Source organism: Mustelus asterias, chromosome 10, assembly GCF_964213995.1.
Source record: "Mustelus asterias chromosome 10, sMusAst1.hap1.1, whole genome shotgun sequence".
In the NCBI taxonomy this organism is placed as follows: Eukaryota; Metazoa; Chordata; class Chondrichthyes; order Carcharhiniformes; family Triakidae; genus Mustelus; species Mustelus asterias.
The window spans coordinates 55,074,698-55,091,553 of record NC_135810.1 but is presented as its reverse complement, the minus strand read 5'-3'; the positions used below and the strand labels follow the sequence as shown (position 1 = coordinate 55,091,553).

General features: G+C 42.0%; 1 protein-coding gene across 5 annotated transcripts in view; it reads right to left on the bottom strand.

Annotated features, from left to right (window-relative positions):
- The window catches only part of tpp2 (tripeptidyl peptidase 2), a 147,366-nt gene that overhangs the window by 7,489 nt on the left and 123,021 nt on the right, over positions 1 to 16,856 (bottom strand). For all 5 annotated transcript variants that reach the window (XR_013498869.1, XM_078221718.1, XM_078221719.1 and 2 more), the window contains 4 exons: positions 11,857 to 12,008; positions 7,136 to 7,232; positions 2,525 to 2,655; positions 1,720 to 1,927 (listed from right to left, as the gene is read on the bottom strand). Coding sequence is in view for 4 of the 5 variants with exons in the window: in XM_078221718.1 (XP_078077844.1) it covers positions 1,720 to 1,927; positions 2,525 to 2,655; positions 7,136 to 7,232; positions 11,857 to 12,008 (588 nt within the window). In the remaining variant the exon portion in view is untranslated. The remainder of the gene's footprint in view (positions 1 to 1,719; positions 1,928 to 2,524; positions 2,656 to 7,135; positions 7,233 to 11,856; positions 12,009 to 16,856) is intronic.

Genomic DNA, 16,856 nt, shown 5'->3' with positions numbered 1-16,856 from the left:
TCTCTGATTAAGGGCAGCATGACAGAGTAAAATCCAGCTCTCATTATCACCATGCAATTCAATGATTAATGGCATCACAGCGAAGCCCAATCTTCTCTTCAGCCGAGTTCCTCTGATGCAGAGGACACTGTATAATATAACTCCCTTGAATGTTTTTTCTCCAATTTCGTCTCTCCTGGCTTGTGAAGCCATATTAATGCCCAACTGTCATGGCTAAGGTAAATTTCCTCAGAGTTCAGTGGTTAAAGCTGGAATCTTACAGTTTACTGTGGAGTTCAGCTACTCATGATTTTAACCAACCAACCTGCTGGGGAGTCAATAATGAAACTACAATCTACTGCTTGTACTACTTACTGAAAAGTTGCACTGATATACAGAGAAGAAAAGAAGACAACAACAAAAGTTCAAAACAAACTGTTCTAATGGGTAACACTCATATTTACAACCAACAATTTAAGAAAAACATACTGTGGGTCTGGTTCACTATCTTATATGCCATTGGGGAAAATAACTATCAAAACAGCAACAAAATGGCAAATTAAAACTGAAAATTCTGGAAATGCTCAGCAGCTATGACAGGATCTGCAGAGAGAGGAACGGAGTTCATCGGCCAGATTTTCGCTGCCGAGACAGATGGCTCAAGTTGGGAAATCTCCTGGGGAAAATTGCCCAGAATAGAGACATTACTTTGTGGGGGCAGGTACGGGATAGAGTCAGGCCCTGGCTCCCAGACAAAGGAAGAGTTTTAACAGCACCAGGTTAAAGTCCAACAGGTTTATTTGGTAGCAAATACCCTACCAAATAAACCTGTTGGACTTTAACCTTGATAAAACTCTTACTGTGTTCACCCCAGTCCAACGCCGGCATCTCCACATCATGACTACCCCAGACAAAGGTCAGAGGTAGCCAAATGATGCTTAAAAGGCCTATCTCACCTCTCTGAGACTTTGGGCAGAATCTTCCATTTTGGAGACTAAGTCTGGTGGCGGGAGCAAATGTTGGAGTGACTTATACTGGAAAGCAGGGCAGCTGAACACACAACGCCTTGTGCTGTTTAGATCATTAAATGGATCCGTGAAGAGCATATTGAATTGTGTGGCAAGGCGGGCAGGAAGTTAGGGCATGAACTCCAACGCCCAGATGCCATATTTAAACAGCGCACCCGGATAACTATTCACTCTTCCACTCTGCTCCCCCCAAACCTCCCTCCCACCCCGCCACCCAGTCCTACCTCAGTCTCACTCCTCCCTATGTCCAGCCTTGGCACAGCTTGTGCTATAGACAGTCGACACTTGTCAATGATGGTGTGAAAGGAAGACAAAAGCTGCATCTACTAACCTCAAAGTCCAGGAAGAAGTAGATCTCACCAGATACATGCTACTTATGCATAGTGGTGAAAGTGAACGTTCTAAGTTCCTGCTGGTGGGGCACTTAATTTGGAGGGGTACAAAGTTCCAATGGGTTGGTCTTCTAATAAGCATTGATGAGATGCAAATAGGCTTCCCAATATAGTTCTGCGGGACACATGACCCACCTTTAAGCTGCCAGGAAAGCCCAGAGAACAAGGTTCCAAACTAATTTCCTACATTCGGAAAACGGATCTCAGTTAAAATCACTTTGGGTAGCTAGCAGGTGGTGATGAAACACTTCATCTACAGGAAGGAGTATGGTTTGTTCCCACAAAAAAAAAAAACAAGATTGATAAAATACAAAATTTACCTTAGCATCAGTAAGTTCTGCCCACTTAAGTATCTCAAAGAATGTTTCAGTCAAGCTTTTGAAGCTGCCTTTGGGGTCATCTTCTGTATTGACTATTTCTTCTGAGGCAGCACCATCTTGTGAATGGAACTGAAGCAGCCTATCTGCCAGTGCACAGCCCTTTCGGCACAAAGCGTCAATCAGGGAGGATTTTTGCTTTTCCATATCACTGAGCATAGGAAAAAAATAATATAATAAATACAGTATTTCAGGCTCGCAAGAACCACGCACTTCAAAAATAGTTACTAAGGAAGTCAATTCATACATTATCCTGAAAAATGATTTTAAGTTGCTTAGAACAATTAGTTTGTTGAATCACAACAAAATCTTTAGGAACTTAATGAAGATTTCAGAAGCTCTTCTGTCCAGAAATTAATAAAATCTTTGAATGCTTGGTTTTAGCAAACTTAGCCATTTCTTTGACCATTTATTTCCTCAAGAAGGGAGACATTTAAACAGGATGTAATATTTAAATGAGAATATCTGCGCAATTTGAAAAGCTGCTATTTGATTGAATAGAATAAACTGAAAAATAAGATATTAATTTAAAGGCTTGAAGCCACAATTCAGGTTGAGAGGTAGGTGTCAAGAGTCAGTAAAGTAAATTTCAAACAACTTCAACATTATAAGTGAGTAAATTCTTAAAGTCAGGTTGAGTACTATAATTAACAGGAATTGGTTATGGAATTGGAAAGGAATGCATTCCTTTCTAGAAAACTCTTCCGTAGGATATTAATGAAAATGTAAAGAATTTTTAGTTATGCACCTTTTAACACTTGCTGCTTCAGGTCTGGAATCAGTCTTCACGGCTAGGTAAATTGCTAATGCAGTCTGATCAATTCGAGAAACCACATCATCTGCTGCTTCCACAATTTCATCCAATCTTTTCATTCGCTCCTAAATAAGAGAGGTCAGAATGCTTGTACTGGCAGTATTAACAAAGAACAAGTATTTGCATAACATCGCGAAGCTAGAGAACACTCTCAGCTTCATTATGGAGGAGGGAGAGGTGGCAAAAAGGAGGAAATGGTCAGAAAAAAACAAACAGAAATTGTGCCAAGGTAGAATAGCTGGGAGTTGGGAGGGTAGCCGGGGAGGTGGGACAGTAGTCGGGAGGGTAGAGGGGTTAGTTAGGGGGTCCAGTAGGGGATCGTTGGGGGTGGAAAGGGGTGTCAATACTAGAAATGGTTTTAATCCTTCAAGCTTTCCCTGGGTAGCTGTTCTCACAGGAGAGCCATCAGAAGTCTACGATAGTTCCCAGTGCAAGATAATCACCCCCAGAAGTTTAAACTTCCCGGGCAATCCTACATTGTCCTTGCATGGGGATTTCAACAAGTCCCCAGCACATCCTCTGGAGCACCCCAAGGGTACGACTCCTCGAGGAACAGAAGTTCTGGGTCAAAGTCTTTAGAAAAAAGTCAGACAGAGTACAGGCAGAGTGGATGGAGGTTGTGGCAGGTTTGAACACAAGTGTGGATTTTCAATTCAATGTGCTATGAGACAGGGAAATAATGTTCATTGGTGCGAATGAGATGATGGGTAACTGGGGCTAGGGTGTAAGACAGTATGGGTAGCTGAGTTGTCAATAGGTTGGACTTTATGGAGGATGTAAAGTTAGCAAAGAGGATATTGGAGAAAGTAGGGGAGAATTTGTCCAGCTCCAAAAATGAGCATGGAGAGCTTGATATATGGTTAACCCACACCCATTTATTGCACTGTCAGCTCATTAAAATTGTGATGCCTGCTCCTTTAACTAATCGCTATATGCAGCCAATGCTCCCTGTGCTGTTCATTGGTTGCTTTCAGGAATAGGGGGCGGCCAACTATTGTGGGAATCATAGAAAGAATCCTAGAAACCCTACAGTACAGAAAGAGGCCATTCGGCCCATCGAGTCTGCACCGACCACAATCCCACCCAGGCCCTACCCCCATATTCTGACATATTTACCCACTAATCCCTCTAACCTACGCATCTCAGGACACTAAGGGCAATTTTAGCATGGCCAATCAACCTAACCCGCACATCTCTGGACTGGGAGGGTGAGGTGACACATTAGTTCTTCTGCAGAGGGAGTTAGATGAGGATTGTGATGGGCCAGGCTACAGAAGGAAGTTGATGGGTGAACATAACCAAATGTTTGGTGCACTGGAAAGCCTGTGTTCATGTCAAGAAGCATGGAGGAGTCCAGTACCAACTGGATGCAAGGTTTTGCATCAAACCTGGAGCCCATCCTTTCCAATATGAGATAGATGGGCACTCCAATAGCACACCCATGGAACCCAAGATGCAGCATCTGATAGTCAATATCAGAGCTTCATTACAAACAGCGTGTGCTAAAGGTCCGAGTGCTGTATTGTAAACTCAGACTCCAGGGCTAGCCAGTGACACCCACATCCCATGAAAGTATAAAAAACTGTTTAAAGCGCACAAAGCGAAAGCACAAGGGTGATTAGCTTATTTTTGTGTACATTACATTGAATTTATAAAATTGGATTGTAATGTGTTGTTGAAAGATAATGATGTGATAGTCAGTGTTGAAAAAAAGACTAAGAAAGTGGGACTATTGGCGAATGTGTAGGTGTGGGTTGAGGTTACAGACACTGTCCCTGAATTATTTTGTCTGGACAAAAGGGCTATCTACATTGTTTCACTCCTTCTACATCCTGTTCCTCCACTTGCCGTTCCAATTCCTCCTCTTATTCTCTTTTGATAGGTAGTACTGGGGCTGTTCCCTTATAATTGCCAGGTAGCACAGAGTACTACCATAAATCTTGATACCTACTCGAGAGCAGTCTAGGCTGTGGAAGTGCTGCTTAAGGAAATTAATCCTGTGGTCTAGAATGTTTCATTTGGCAGCAAGTCTCTCATTGTAGACAATTGTGTGGGTTCCAGACCAGAGTCATAATGAGCCATGGCATAAGTGATGAGTGCGTTCCTAGCCTTTGGTCAAGTACAAGTGGAACAGAGATGCTGTAAAATGAAGAAATTGCAGGATGGCAAGCATCCACTGCATGATGAGCAGCTGTGGTCACCAGATGCATCTTTCCAATCCCTTTCAGGTCATGAAAATGGCTCAGTTAACTTGAAGTGAATGCAAACTGCAGTCACTGGCTCCCTGCAGATGGTGAAGTCTGCTATCTATGGAAATCCTTATGCTTGCTCTGCCTGCTTGTCTCTGGCCAGGGAGAATAAGATGTAGAGCTGTCTATCTTTGTATACTGTCTTAGTGAGTTCCCTTATGCAGTCATGTACTGAAACTACGAGACGTTACCAAATATCTCCAGCAGAAGCCTTGACACAGAAAAGTTTAGAAACTGCGATCACCTCAACAGCCACAGAATATGCTGAAATAAAAACAAAAAATGCTGGAAATAATCAGCTGGTCAAGCAGCAGCTGTGGAGAGACCTATTTTCAGATCAGAATATGTTGTCCTTAGGCAGATTTCAGTCACAACCTCTTTTATGAAATGAATGTTTCAAGCATTGGTTGTTGTTGAAGTTACAGAAAGAGAATTGCCCCCGAAAAGCCACTGAGAAAGTGGTCTCCTGCTGAGAGCTCTTCTCCTCTTCTTCCCTATTCTAGCAGTTTGCATGCTATGCGTGGCCTCTCTTCAATCTCCCAGTCATGCTCAATTTCCAAAGAAAGCCTCATCAGGCAAACCACATCAGAAAGAAACTTGTTTCAGCACAAGTTTTTATATGAACCTGAAAGTACTTTGGCATCAACCGGACTCTTTCCCATAGACTATTCACATTTTGGCCAAGTATAGAAAAGTTCCAAAAATATGCTTGCACATATCTGACCCCATTTTTGAGGGTTGGGAGGTCCATAGCACCTAAAATAATAGGTGTTGTACAATCCAATTTCTCCTCAAATAGATCAAGATACGACAAGGGTTTCAGCAATGGTGTGGTGAGCTAATGGTACAGGTTGCATGATGATGCAGAAGTGGAAATAATGAATCTTGGTGTTTAATCCCTGGCTCAAACAGAATTCCAAGTTTCACTTAGCTAGCTTTATCCCAAAGGTGTAACTAGAGAGTAGGGACTGAAAAACGTGGGTACAATCTTCTAGAACTTCTGTTGGAGGAAATTTTGATTCATTTATGATTTGATGTCAGTCAGTCTAACAATACAAATGAGTCAAACAGCCTGATTAAGAGGTAGAGCGAGATGGCACCTGTATATTTAATCAATCTGAAAATGTCATTACAAAACAATGAGTAGGTGAGGGGAAAGAGGGGCTAAGGAACGATCTTTGGGTGACACTGGAGGTGACAGTGCAACAGTTTTAAGGGCCGGGAATCTCCCCAAAAAAAGTTCCCAACGTGCGGGAAAACGGGAGTAATTCCCGTTGGGTTTTTTAGTGTACTTACCAGAGTGAATTTCCAACACTCTAAGCACAGCAGATTGCCTCAGCGGGATTCACTCCGGAAAGTAGGAGGTGGGGCCTATTCCCACCCGAGAGGCAGTAGCATAGCACTGAGTGGGCCACTGCGCATGCGCCGATCTGTCAGAGTGGAGATCGATACATGCGCAGTGCCACCCCCCCATTGCCAGCCTCCCAATCACTGGCCTTCCTGATCGCTAGTCAGCCCCGCAAACCCCTGATTGCTGGCCTTCCGCACCCCCCTCCACCACCCGCCAATTGCTGGCCACTCAGACCTCCCCGGGCCAGCCCCTACGTCCTACATCGCAGACAGCCCCGAACTCCACCCCACCCTGACAGCCCTCACTCACTCCCTCCCCCACTGATCCACATGCAGAGTGGCAGCAGATGTCCCCCTCCACCGATCACCCCTCCTAATAGGCCCCCCCCCCAAAGCTCTGGCTTTGTCTCTTAGACACTGTCTGGTGCCCAGTAGGACAGTGCCAGTTTGCCCTTTGGGCAGTGCCAGATGCCAGGCTGGCACTGCCCAAGGGACACCCCCTCCCCCCAACTCCCTCCCTGGAGGCCTCTGTTCCCTCCAACGGGGTCAGGTGCCCGTTCCATGTTAGTGGGGAGCAGTCATAAATGCCGCTGGAGGGAACCATTCCCAGTAGGGGGTGGGGGAGATGCTAGCAGGCACGGAAAATACTGTCCTGGGCCAGCTGATCATATTGCAATGCTGATTTCAATATGATAATCAGCTCTGCACTGATTTCCGGTGCAGAGCTGATTACACTAAAAAAACCTAGCCTGGGAGACGCGCGGAGGCCTGGGCATCAAATGTGAATCCTGCTGATGTCACTACTCGAGCAGCGGGCTGGGAGAATCCCGGTCGAGGTTTAGAATGACAGTAGAGGGTGTCTCTACTCGCTATATTGAGGGAAGAAAAATTTTCTACAATACATGTATCTGTATATTGATTAAGCAATACTCAGATGAGTCTTAACCTTTTCATTGTCCAAATGATGCAGTTGTGCAACATACAGTGGAAGATGGGTGGGATATGACTCTTTCAATTCTTCGTAGAATGTATTCGTGTCCAACCTGTAGAAAAAAAGAATCTTTCTGTTGGTGGATTTGCAGAAAAAAATTTCAAAAGTTCCTTGCAACTTAATCATAAATTAACAACTTTTCTAGAAAATGCCAGTGCAGCTCACTGAAGCATTACAATCTTCACGTGGTTAGCTCATTTCAGTCAGGCACTGGAAGTGGAATGGAGCAGATATTGAATTACTTTCTACAAGGAGAGTTACTCCCAGACACTGGCTCATGATCAAGTCTGATGGAGACTCAGGTAATTTTCAGAAGGGGAAGAACTGTGGAAGTGCATGAATTAAGGGAGAAAAATTCTCTCCTTTGTACCTGTTATCGCAACATTGGAAATAGGCTTGAATTCTCCTCTTTCAGCAGCCATAACTGTATTGTGTCATTTTTCCCATCAACACAATAAAACCTACAAATTATAATCAACTGAACTCAATTCTGGTCTTAGGTCACCGTCTGCATGCACATTCTCCATATATCTGCATCGGTTTCCTCCCACAGTCCAAAGATATGTGGCTTAGGTTGATTGGCCATGGTAAATTGCCCCTTAGTGTCAGGGGGGTTAACGGTGAAAATACATGGAGTATGGGGATAGGGCCTGGGTGGGATTGTTGTCAGTGCAGGCTCAATGGGTCGAATGGCTTTATTCTGCACTGTAGGGATTCTATGAACTATGCTTAAAGTAACAGTTTTAAAGATCTGCCTCATGTTACTTGAAATGGATGGACACTGGTGACATTTGACTGTAATAAGCAAATAATTTAAGAATCAGATTTTCTTTGATTTGGAAGCAACAGTGCTAAATGAAGCCACATTATGCAATTCAATGGATGATTAACATTCTAACCAGAGAACACACTGCTGTACAAACATACACACCTATAGCATGAATATGCCTCAAGCAAAATACATTGTACAAATATAGAAAGCAGTGTGTTATTGAAAAGAAGTTGTTTTTATCTTTCCCATTTGCTATTTTCCACTGTTATTTTGTAATCCATTTATTTTGACCTCTTGTATTACACATCCATCTACCTCTCAAACATTTTATTTCAATTGTAGCATTATTATTGCTCTGCTGTTAGATGTTAATTCTTTGGCATTTAGTAGATAAATAGTAACTATAAAATATTTATACAGTAGGTTAATTCTTTTTCTTCATCTTGACCATTCTATTCAATATTTGTACGTGGAAAATCAAATAGGAGAAACTTAAAGGATTTCTACTTTTAGCCTCCCAGTCCTAATCATGTAAACTTGAGGTAACTGGTCAGCATTTCCTTTGAAAAGTTTTATTTTACTTGTGAAAAAAAGTCTAACACATAAGAAGCGGGAGTGAGATGGTTATGGAAAGAGAAAATCAAACTGGGCGTAATGTTTCCCGAAGGAGGGCTAAAGCACTGGTCTAAATATGAAGATTATGAATTGGAACCAGCATAAAAAGTTAAGTACACCAAAGAAATATTTTGATAGCCATATATCAAAATTGATTCACCAGCAAAAAAATTAACAAAAAATGAAAACAAGTATGAAAAAATTCTGCATCTCTTTAAGAACCCCAGTAAGGCCTGGGGGAACATTATCAGCTTCCTTACTATTGATCCAGCTGAATTCAGAAAAGGAGAGAGAGGAATAAAGAGGTGAAAAATATACGTTTGTGCATATTGAATGTGTAGATTTAGGTACACAGCAAACCAAAATTTGGGCAATTTAATAAAAATTTAACATAACAAAATAATAACGTGCTTTATAGGTTGTAAAAGATTAGGAAAGTAGCAAAGTTTTAAATATATGTAGAAACAAATAGTTTAGACAATTAAACTACTGATACTAGAGAAAATATGATTTGAGTTATTTCTGAAAAAGGAGACTTGCTGTTGGAGTTTTCTGTCTTGCACTCACATTGGAGATCTCTACTGTCTCCCAAAGATACACGAGGCTACTCCACCCGGCCGTCACCTCGTATCAGACAATGGGGCCCTGTGTGAGAACCTCTCCGGCTACATCGAGGGCATCCTGAAACCCATTGTACAAAGAACCCCCAACTTCTGTGGCGACACTATGGATTTCCTACAGAAACTCAGCACACGGGGAGCAGTTGAACCAGGCGCACTCCTCGTCACAATGGATGTCTCGGCACTCTACACCAGCATTCCCCACGACGTCGGCATTGCTGCAACTGCCTCAGTGCTCAACGCCGACAACTGCCAATCTCCAGGTGCAATTCCACAACTCATCCGCTTCATCCTGGACCACAACGTTTTCACCTTCAACAACCAGTTCTTCATCCAGACACACGGAACAGCCATGGGGACCAAATTCGCACCTCAATATGCCAACATCTTCATGCACAGGTTCGAACAAGACCTCTTCACCACACAGGACCTTCAACTGACGCTATACACTAGATACATCGATGACATTTTCTTTCTTTGGACTCATGGCGAACAATCACTGAAACAACTATATGATGACATCAACAAGTTCCATTCCACCATCAGACTCACCATGGACTACTCTCTGGAATCGGTTGCATTCTTGGACACACGGATTACCGCAAGCCCACGGACAACCTCACGATGCTCCACTTCTCCAGCTTCCACCCTACACACGTTAAAGAAGCCATCCCCTACGGACAAACCCTCTGTATACACAGGATCTGCTCAGATGAGGAGGATCGCAACAGACACCTACAGACGCTGAAAGACGCCCTCATAAGAAAGGATATAGTGCTCGACTCATCAATCGACAGTTCCGACGTGCCACAACGAAAAACCGCACCGACCTCCTCAGAAGACAAACACGGTACACGGCGGACAGAGTACCCTTCGTTGTCCAGTACTTCCCCGGAGAGCACGAGAAGAGAGTGCTGATTGGTAGGGCATTGCCATGGACAATGCACCAGGGAATAGTTGACTCTGAAGTTTTTTGTTTAATTTCAGGCAGATTCAATTCTGATTGGTCCCTTTCCTCAATGTGCTAGTTAAGAAATCTGCAGATGGGTTCTCTACTACTGTCTACTGCAAGCTTACCTTCACTGGTCCACATATTTTTTGGGATTCCGACAGTCCCATGCACTATAACATTGGTCTTATAAGCAACCTTGTAAATAGGACCTGAGCTGTTTTTTCACTATGCAAGCTTATTGTTGAAATATGGCACATCAAAGCCATCTAATAGCTATTGGCTACTCTGATCAGATCATTCCTCACTGTATATCACATAAACTTATGAATAGGCCTAAGGCCACCACTTTCAGTCCTGAAAAGTGCCCAGTCTACCTCAGAATACCTTGGAAGGATAAAGTATCATAAAGATACAAGCAACAGGTAAAACTGGTGGCTTCATTCTGCTACTGTGCAGTAGCAACACGAGTGGTTTTCTCCACTAATAGGATGCTGCAGTCATGCCCAAAAAATGCTCTACCAATCGCACAAATGAATAACATGGCATATGAATTTCAGCGCTGGTGTGATACCAAGTTTGTAGGCCTTATGTCCCAATGACTGGCAGATCATACAAACAACATGCTCCTTCAGCTGTTCGCAAAGGGCAACGTACAGACTGTACCCAACCAGCCTGTGCTTTCAAAACTCAAAACACAGTGTCCAACATTAGATGTGATTCCGCGATTGGACCACATTTGCTAAAAATCCAGATCGTGCTAAGGATTAAACTGAGAACCAATTTAAGATTATTAGATGGGCTCACAGAGTGGCTCACTTACCCAAGCTAAAAGCTAGAGTTCTACACACAGGGAACTATCCTTTGCAGGTAGAAGAAGTATGCCTTTTTCAATGACACAAAAGTCTGGGGGACAGCCATTCCCTGATTCATTCCCCATGGTAATGCCTTGACCAGAGTTGACCTGCCTGGCTTGAATTCAAACAAAAGCTTGGCAATTAACTGTTCGTTGGTGCATTCACCATGGTAATGCCTTTACCATGATGTGGAAATGCCGGCATTGGACTGGGGTAAACATAGTAAGGAGTCTAACAACGCCAGGTTAAAGTCCAACAGGTTTATTTGGTAGCAAACGCCATTAGCTTTCGGAGCGCTGCTCCTTCGTCAGATGGAGGGGAAATCCACTCCATCTGACGAAGGAGCAGCGCTCCAAAAGCTAGTGGCGTTTGCTACCAAATAAACCTGTTGGACTTTAACCTGGTGTTGTTAGACTCCTTACAGTGCCTTTACCAACCAGCATCCTCCTCTCATCCAGTATAAACTGTTGTTCCCTTAACAATTGGTATTCCTGGGTACATGTCATGATGGGTGCAAGACGAAAAGCTTTGGAAGCTTGTCTCTTTTCTCAACAATACTCAAGTTCTGTACTACCAAATGAATATTTGGAAAACAGTATATTCTTGATCATTCATTCCATATAAAGTATTAAAAACCAAATGCATTCCATAACGTTAAAATATCTGAAATAATCTGAAAGGTTAACATTATTTATTCGAAGAAGCTTTACTATGAAAAATACCTTTTTTAAAAAGCTTGAATTTTAGATGGCGGGCAGATGGTAAGAAATAGCAAATATTCTTTTCACATTAATATCATGAAGAGTTAAACTTCCAATCAACTTTACTAGCCTACACGTATCCTGAAATGCATGAATACATACTTGGCCATCCACTGAATCTTCAGGTCTCTTAGAGCATCAGCAAACTCGTCTTTCACATCCTTTTCTTTATCCACATCTTTCTCTTTCTCCTTGTTTCCATTCTTCTGCTTATTTGGAGATGGTATAAGATGATATTGCACAGACACCATGTCCTGTTATGGGACAAACAGAAAAAAATAAATTAGCAGAATTCTGGATTTTGTGACTCCATTATTTTGAAGAAATAATAAGGAATAATCATTCCCAGCATTCACATTTCTTAAGCTTAATAGCATTTATGAGACCACTGTCGGATTTTTAAAACCTGATTTTAAAAAATTGAACTATTTTATTTGGTTCAATCACAGAAACTTGTAATGATTTAAATTTGAATACCCAGTAATTATGCTTCCAGATTGTTTGCCGATGACTGCCTCCAAAGATACGTGGTTGATACTTGTAAGGTCACTCAATAATAAAGAAAAACACTAGAAACTAAAAGGTAGGACTCGAGTAAAAAAATCATGGAAGAAACAGTAATTCTTTCACTATTTGCCGTGCACCTCATTATAGGTTAGAGTTTCTTTACCTGACTTTGCCTTAATTTAAAATTCTGACCCTGTGCTTAAATTCCTCAATGATCTGGCTCTTCTCAATTATCTTCATCCTACAACACTATCTAAACTCTTCATTCCTCTGACTCTGGTCTCTTGTGCATTCCCCTCTTTTTCCTCCACCACTATTTGTTTATTCATCAAACTAAGCATCACTCTCTGGAATTTGTGGCTTATATGTTCCCACCATTTGTTCTTTCTTCAAGCCCATTCTCTCCACTATCTACATCCTTGGCTCTGCAAGTGTGTGTGAAGCTCGTGGGATGTTTTTCTATGTTAAAGGCATTTTATAACTCCATATTGTTGCTCTTGATTGCATTTTCATGATTGGACTCCAATGATTACCTCCACCTCACTTGCTCACAACCTGTTTATATTTGCTCTTTTCTCTTCATGCCCTCTCTGCTGTCTCTTCCAACCTGTGGCACTGCACTCAGGAAGTCAACACCAAGAATGAATTTTAGATCTAATGAGTTTTGCAGTTCTAACTTGGGAGGGATTTTTGTAGATGAGCAAGACGAGGAATCGAGAAAAAACGAAAGGGAGGGACAGAAGAAGGACAGAGGAGGAAACACTGCATTAGAACAATGACCACAAATCAAAAGTATTTCATTAGCTGTAAAACACCCCTTGGGATGTCCTAACCTTGTGAAAGGCACTACATAAATGCAAGTTCCTCCTGTTAGTGTGAATTTGCAAAGAATAAGTCATGCACGACAATCCGGATTGAATTGATTGAAATTGTGACTGCAGTAGGGGACAGGAGAATACGCACGGACTTCCATAAGATGGAAGTCCCTCTTAGCTAAAGCTCACGGAAGTGAAGGCGATTTTTTGAGCTGGATAGAAGGTTGGCTGAGGGAAAGCAGACAGAGAGTCAGGATAATGGGCAGTACTCCTATTGGCAGGATGTGGCTGCTTGTATTCCACAGGAATGTGCTGTGTTGTGTTGGGGCTTCAACTAATCTCAACTACATACATTTATTAAGGAATTATGATGATGGGTAGGGAACCATACATCCAACGACACAAAGATGGGTGCCACTGCAAGAAGTGCAGATAGATGCATTAAATTACAAAGATTTAATAACAAGATTAAGTGAACAGGCAAAATAGTGGCACATTAACTTTGATGTAGACAAGTGTAAGGTCATCGACTTGGGGCCTAAAAAGAATAAACCAGAATATTTTCTAAATGGTGAAAAGCTAGAAGCAGTGGACGTTCAAAGAAGTTTTGGCGTCCATGTACATTGATCATTAACATGTCATGGACAAATGCAAAAAAAACCCAAAAAGGCTAATGGAATGATGGCCTTTATATCTAGGGAACAAGAATAGAAGAGGTCAGAAATCATGCTGGAATATTATAAAGCCTTAGCTAGACTACACTGGAGTACTCTGTTCAGTTCAGGGCATCACACCTTCAGGATAATGCACTGATTTTAGATTTACTAGAATGATATCTGGATACCAAGGGTTAAATTACAAAGACAGATTACACAAACCTGTATTGCATTTTTGAAGTTTAGACAAATAAGAGGTGATTGGGTTAAAGTTTTCAAGATGCAAACATACAAAATAGGAGCAGAAGTAGGCCATTTGGCCTCTTGAGCCTGCTATGCCATTCAATAAGATCACGACTCATCTGTGTTTCAAATTCCACATTCCCACCGAGCCCCTAAAACATTTGATTCCCTTAAAAATATTCAATGACCCCGCCTCCACCACTTTCTAAGGCAGAGAGTTTCTAAGTCGAATGACCCTCAGAGAAAAAAACTTCATCTCTGTCCTCTAAGGGCGATCCCTAATTTTAAACCAGTGTCCCCCAGTTCTGGACTCCCCACAAGAGGAAACATCCTTTTGACATCCACCTTGTCAAGAACATTCAGAATCTTATTTACTTCAATCAAGTCACTCTTCACTCTTCTAAACTCCAGTGAAAACAAGGCCAGCTTGTCCAATCTATCCTCAGAAGACAACTGCTCAATCTAGGTATCAATCTAGTAAACCTCCACTGAATGGTCGCATTTACATCCTTCCTTAAGTAAGCAGACAAAAACTGTACATGGTATTCGAGACGTGGTCTCACCAATGCCCTGTATAACTGAAGCATAATATCCTTACTTTTATGTTCAACTCCTTTCGTAATAAAGAATGGCAATCATTAGCTTTCTTGATTAATCTTGTACCTGCATACTAACTTCTTGTAAATTGTAAGAAGTAGAGGCCCAGCACAACTTTAAAGAGCCCCTTTAAAGTTTTTAAAGTTTATTTATTAGTCACAAGTAGGCTTACATTAACATCGCAATGAAGTTACAATGAAAATCCCATGGTGCCTGTTCGGGTACACTGAGGGAGAATTTAGCATTGCCAATGCAGCTAACCAGCACGTCTTTTGGACTGTGGGAGGAAACCAGAGGACCCGGAGGAAACCCACGCAAACACGGGGAGAACGTGTAGACTCTGCACAGACAGTGATTCAAGCCGGGAATTGAACTTGGGTCTCTGGAGCTGTGAGACAGAAGTGCTAACTGCTGTGCCACCGTGCCGCTCCTGTGGGACTCCACTGCTAATCAGATTCCGGGAACGGATAGAGTAGATAGAAAGAAACTATTTTCACTGGTTGGGCAATCTCAGACTATGGAACATGGGCTAAAAATTAGAACCAGGCCTTTTAGAGGTAAAATTCTGAAACACTTGTTAATGCAGAAAGTGGTAGAACTTCGCAACTCTCCTCTTCCACAAATGATGCTGGGTTCAGTGTTAATTTTAAATATGAAATTGACAAATTTCCATTTCATTTAATGAAGACCAATCTGCAAAGGTAAAAAATGCAGAAATAACTTCATGCTATTATGTGGTTACCATCAGGGAGTTTTCAACGTGCTGACATGCTTTGGATTTTCACACTGATGCCACAATTGCAAGGGCGAAATGGGGGCAAATCGTCCTACCTAACAAATTTACAAATAACAACTGACAGTATTAAACAACTTGTCAAGTGTTTGTATAAGCAGGCTGGTCTGGTCAACTATTCATACCTTGGTTTTTAACTAATTCTCGTAACGTGTCAATTCTTAACACTTTGAGAGTGTACACACATCACTTCAATCTATCAAGTGCCACTATGGGGTATCCAGAGGAGATTCACGAGAATGATCCTGGGAATGAAAAGCTTGACGTACGAGGAGTGTTTGAGGACTCTGGGTCTGTACTCAATGGAGTCTAGAAGGATAAGGGGGGAATCTCATTGAAACTTTCAGATACTTAAAGGTCTGGATAGAGTGGACGTGGGGAAAATGTTAGCAGGATAGGATCCGAGGAGACAGCATCAGACTGAAGGGATGAACCTTTAGAACAGAGATGAGGAGGAATTTCTTCAGGCAGAGGGTGGAGAATCTATGGACTTCATTGCCACAGAAGGCTGTGGAGGCCAGGTCATTGAGCGTATTTAAGACAAGAGATAGATAGGTTCTTGATTGGTAACGGGATTAAAGATTATGGGGAAAAGGCGGGAGAATGGGGTTGAGAAATTTATCAGCCATGATTGAATGGCAGAGTGGACTCAGTGGACTTAATTCTGCTCCTATATCTAATGGTCTTATCTGAGTTGATAGATCACATAATCACATAATAGATCACATGGCACTGTGACATTCTGTACTACTTGGCATTTTTAACAGACAACAAACAAGTTTTACAATCCCGATAGGTCACTGAATTATCAGAATTATATGAATTATTACATATTTAATATTGCTGAAAAAAGTCATGCTGTCAAAGCATTTTGTCTTGCACTCATCAGGACTGTTTTGCAAGAATACCAAATCTCAAGAGGAACAGCAATGTATGTTACATAAGAAGAAAGTGCTGATTGGTTGGCAAGTGGACAATGCTTGGTAGAGGTGCTGCCATTGAGAATGCACCAGGGAATAGTTAATGCCAAGCCTTTGTTTAAATTCAAACCAGAGAAGTCAACACTGATTGGTCAAGGCTCTGCCATGGGGAATGAACCAGGGAAGCTTTAGTTTTGTTGAAAAGGGCGCAAGGTGTGGTCATGTTCCTTCTGCCTTCAAAGGACAAGGCCCTCTGTGTAAGTTTGTGCAGCTTCTAGCATGGCTACATGAGCCACACTGCGAACTTGACTGATAACCTTACATTGGTTGTTAGCATAATTTTTAGCACAATCAGGGTTGCTTAGTAAATATTAGGCAACACTTGTCAGAACAGAGATTTTGTATTCTTGCAAATCGGTCCTCATAAATGCAAGACGAAAAGCTTTGACAGCATGTTTCTTTTTTCAGCAATACTCAAGTTCTTTACTACCAAGTCCACTAAAGACGATGGGCCCGATTTTACCAAAATTTCGCGCCCGTAAAGGGCGTCGGGCCTAAAACGCGATCTGCA